We start from the raw sequence: 4,232 nt of genomic DNA, 5'->3' as shown, positions 1-4,232 counted from the left end.
GTAAATTTGATTGAAATCGATTCAGATTTAGGTGTCGTTATGTGTGTTAAATTTGGTTAAAATCTTTAATATTTTAGATATTTAAGTGTGTTAAGTTTGATCTGATTTGGTTCAGATTTAGATAAAAACCCCCATATATTCGTGTTTCCAGTTATTACAAATATGACCAAAATTCCCACACTTTAGACAAAACTCTGTGATGATTTCCTCATATCTTAGTCATATCCTGTAGTGCCAGAATTTCCACAGAACAGTTGATTTTTAAATAAGGCTCCAAGTTGCTCGACTTGACCAAATAATATGTTACAACCCACACTTGACCACATATCTTGGCGAGATCTACCAATATCCTTTAAAAATCGCCACTGGTGAGTAGCAAAAATTGCAAATATTACTAAAATTTTCCTATATTTGGTATACATATGTATCGCCTGATAAATCATAAATGTCCTTTTGTACACTTGCATTAAAATTTCTCTCGCTTCATATTTCCCATATTTTTTACTAACATTGTGTTTCATCCCATGGTGATAGCCGATTTTAATTCTAGTGTTTTTGTACAAATATTCTCTTCATTATAAGTATTTGTATCTGGAAATGCAAACCTTTGCATAGCTCCCAGCAAATTTGAAGTAGTTAAGGTGGTAACACAAATGTTGGTATACATAGTGGTGAAGGGTATAATATAGTCGGCCCAGCCCGACTTTAGACTTTACTTACTTGTTTTTTACTAACATTGTGTTCCACCCCAGGGCATTAGCCGACATAAATTTTAAGTCAATAGAATTTTGGTCTTAAATATATTGTCGGTTCAGATTTAAATGCATGTATATGAGAACATAAATCTTTATATATACCACTCAAAAAATTTGAAGGAATTCAGATGGTATCGAAAATGTAGATCACAAAGTGGTGCAGGGTATAATATAGTCGGCCCTGTCCGACTATAGACTTTCCTTACTTGTTTTTCTATAGAAAAATTTGTCAAAATTTTATTTCTATAGAAAATTTTCTCAAAATTTAGCATATTTATTGAAAATGTATTTCTATAGTAAATTTTCATATAATGTTATTTCGTGCTGATGGTCACTGATTCTTAAAAAACCTCTAATATAAATCTTTCGACCGATTATAAATTCAATTTTGCGAAATTGCCTAAAAATGTATACCCTGCGTCGCACTCTTTATAGAAGTATTACAATATACATTGTCCAAATCGAGTGAGGCAAATAGCAACATAAACCTTTATACAAAGCACTCAACAAAATTGAAGGATTGAGATTTTATCAAAATGTGGATCTAAATACAAAGTTGTGTATATTATAGTCTGCCCCGCCAGACTTCAGATTTTCTTATTATTATTATTATTATTTTTTTTTTTGACTAAAATTATGTTTCGTCCCATAAAGTTAGATTCAAATATTAAGTACATAGATTTTGTTGAAGTGTATACAATTTTGTCTAAATCGGTGCAGATTCAAATTCATGCATATGGGAATATCAACCTTTATATAGCTCGCAACAAACTTGAGATGGTATCAATGAATTTGTTCCACAATGAAGGGTATAATACATTATTTTTTTATTAAACATAGGAACGACATTGGCCTGAATTCGAAACATAGAGTACAAGTACACACACTTTTTCATTAGAAATAAGTTGTTTTAGCACACTATACGAGTGCTGGAGATCATGATCGCACTGAATAATCCATGTAGACGGTATTTCCCATGATTGTTATGGTAATATTACATGGGACAAACTGTTTTTGAAGATTTCCAAAAGCATAGTGCCCTCTATACTCTATAAATCGGAGCCATAACATGTCCAAAAAACGACCCCCAGACCATAATATTACCCCCACCATTATTGAAGGAACTGTTATTTCTTGGATTAAGACTTTTCTTTGGACCTTCGTACTAAACTTCCACCACCCGAGCCATGCAATTTAAACTTTGATTTGTAGGAAAATAAAACACATTTCACTGATTCTCATGCCATTTAAGGTGTTTTTGTAAAAATTTAAGGCGCGGTTAAATTTTTTCGAACTCCATAATTATTGTGAGTCTCACGAAATACAGAGAAGGCCTTTGACGAAATGTCCAAATGAAATCGTCACTTCCGTGAGAGTTCCTTTATTGGAAGTTGTTAGAGACGCTACATTTAAAGTTGGGCCACTAGATATTTCTACATAATTCGATACATATTCCTGTTTTTGTTGCAGTGAAACGAAATTTAAACAAATACTTCTGTTTTGTTTATTTACATTTGCTTTTGTTTCTTCTTCTTTTCAGTATGTGACATTCACTTGAGATGTGTTCCTCCACAATATTTTAGTTAGTTGCCAATTCATATTTTGACAACTACAAAATTCGCATATAATGGTGACTCTGGTGCGACTTGCACTGATAGTTGCACTGGATAGAACACCAGTGCAACGATTGCCATACAAAAGTTCTATCCAGTGCAAAAAGAAAACAGCCCTATAATTGTACGTGCAATGTGAGGGTAAAACTTGAACGAACACACAACAAATAGGCGAACCTCTGTCGTAGTGTTCATCCGACCGTCTAAGGTCCGCTTAAGATTCTTTACAAACACCGACATTCCGTCCGGAATAACTGATAGTCTGAAAAGCGCATAACCTGGAAATTACGTACAAAATATTAATAATGGCAACACTAGCCGGGAGTATTCGGGAATTTCATATTCCATCCCTGCTTTTATGGTTGATAAAACAGCTGTTCTCTAGTCGGACTTTTGTGGTATTGGTTCATTTCTCTCCTTTTTAATCGAATAATATTGAAATTTTGATTAAAATTCACATTTCCTAGCAGAAATAGTTAAATATGGCAGAAACAGCCGGTGTTAAGCCCATGGCCATTGCCGGCCGAATGGTCAGAGAGCGGGAGCGATTAGTGGGCATGACCGATGCCGAAAGGGCCTGGCGTAAACAATGGTTGAAAGATTTAGAATTGCATCATGGTCCACGTCAGGTTCCAGCTTTGGAAAAAGAGTTGATGAATCCCATTAAACGTGCATATAGAGCACCTCTGGATGCAGTACATAAGGCTTTAACCCCAGTATTGGTAAGTAAATTGACATTAGAGAAAAAAAGAGGCAAATGGCAGACGCAATTATGTAACGAGCGACAATTTAATTATTGGTGTGAAATGTCTACAATTTAAAATCATTAAGGGTTTTCAACGTGCCTGGACCTTACGATTTTGGACTGGTAAAGTTGCCTTGTTCGGGACATTCGTACTAGCTTCCCACTACTATTTCAAATACAACCGCAATGTAAGACTAACAAAATATTTCAGTAATTTTGTATTAAGTCATAAATCTTAATATGTTTGACAGGACTGGACACGTAAAGGTGGATGGCGCGTAATTACATCGCGCAAAGCTTGTAATCCCGGTGATGAGGGCTTCCCCAAGGTTTCCGATAGATCAAAGCCAGGAGATTATGCTGCTCGTGGCTTCAAACAGTCACCAATATAATTATTTTATATTTTGTTATTGTAAATTTCACGAAAAATAAAACAATTTTATTTGTAAGTCCATAGAGAATATTGGATACAAAGTGCGATGATTGAAACACTAAATTTGTAAAACAGTCTATATTTGTATCGGTAAGCGACGAAGTCAATCTAGCGTAGCATTTTGTTAATTCAGATGACTATGGGATTTTTTGCTGATCTTAGCAGATTTTTACATTTAACCTTTTTTAATTCTTCGTTTACTTCATTTCTAGGTAATTATTACAGCATTTCTTTTCTGTTTTTCTTCTTACACATTGTGACAATGCCACAAACTTTATGCGGCCACAGTTGTTTTTATTTTCTCACATTGTAAACATACGTTGTTGTTCCTGAATTGGCCATTCATATATGATTAGAAAATATGAAAACTATGAAAATTTTATTGTTCTCGTTCACAAACTGATTTCCTACAATTTAGGTGAGTCCCAATTAAGAAAAATGTTTTCAAGCGCTAGTTTCAAAATCGAGCGCATGTAAACAAAGCATTTTCATAATGTTTTAGTTACGGAAGTTGTATACAGAAACGGATTTCGTGTAATGAATACTATTTAGTACATTTTGTATAGTATAGTTAATAGGTTGACGAAGTTAGGAGTTTTCTCTCGGACCATCGTCTCAAAATTTTCATATCCTCAATAATATTATATATCCCTAATATTTAGAAACAATACGTGTTTTTAAGGTGA

The 4,232-nt window shown here is 34.0% G+C and overlaps 1 protein-coding gene across 2 annotated transcripts; it reads left to right on the top strand.

The window, feature by feature from the left end:
- Nucleotides 1-2,654: 2,654 nt before the first annotated feature.
- Nucleotides 2,655-3,609, top strand: ND-B17 (NADH dehydrogenase (ubiquinone) B17 subunit). 2 transcript variants are annotated; one of them, XM_075295302.1, is made up of 4 exons: nucleotides 2,655-2,766; nucleotides 2,839-3,090; nucleotides 3,200-3,301; nucleotides 3,365-3,609. In XM_075295302.1, the coding sequence occupies exons 2-4, from the start codon at nucleotides 2,851-2,853 to the stop codon at nucleotides 3,503-3,505; spliced, it is 483 nt and encodes a 160-aa protein (XP_075151417.1). In that variant the 5' UTR covers nucleotides 2,655-2,766; nucleotides 2,839-2,850; the 3' UTR covers nucleotides 3,506-3,609. The 2 variants fall into 2 exon arrangements, with proteins under 2 accessions (XP_075151417.1, XP_075151418.1); XM_075295303.1 differs by having other exon boundaries at nucleotides 2,660-2,766; nucleotides 2,836-3,090.
- The last annotated feature ends 623 nt before the right edge of the window (nucleotides 3,610-4,232 follow it).

Source organism: Haematobia irritans, chromosome 2 (genome assembly GCF_050003625.1).
Source record: "Haematobia irritans isolate KBUSLIRL chromosome 2, ASM5000362v1, whole genome shotgun sequence".
NCBI lineage: Eukaryota > Metazoa > Arthropoda > Insecta > Diptera > Muscidae > Haematobia > Haematobia irritans.
Note: the sequence above shows the minus strand (reverse complement) of the source record. Positions and strands in the feature narration are given on the sequence as shown.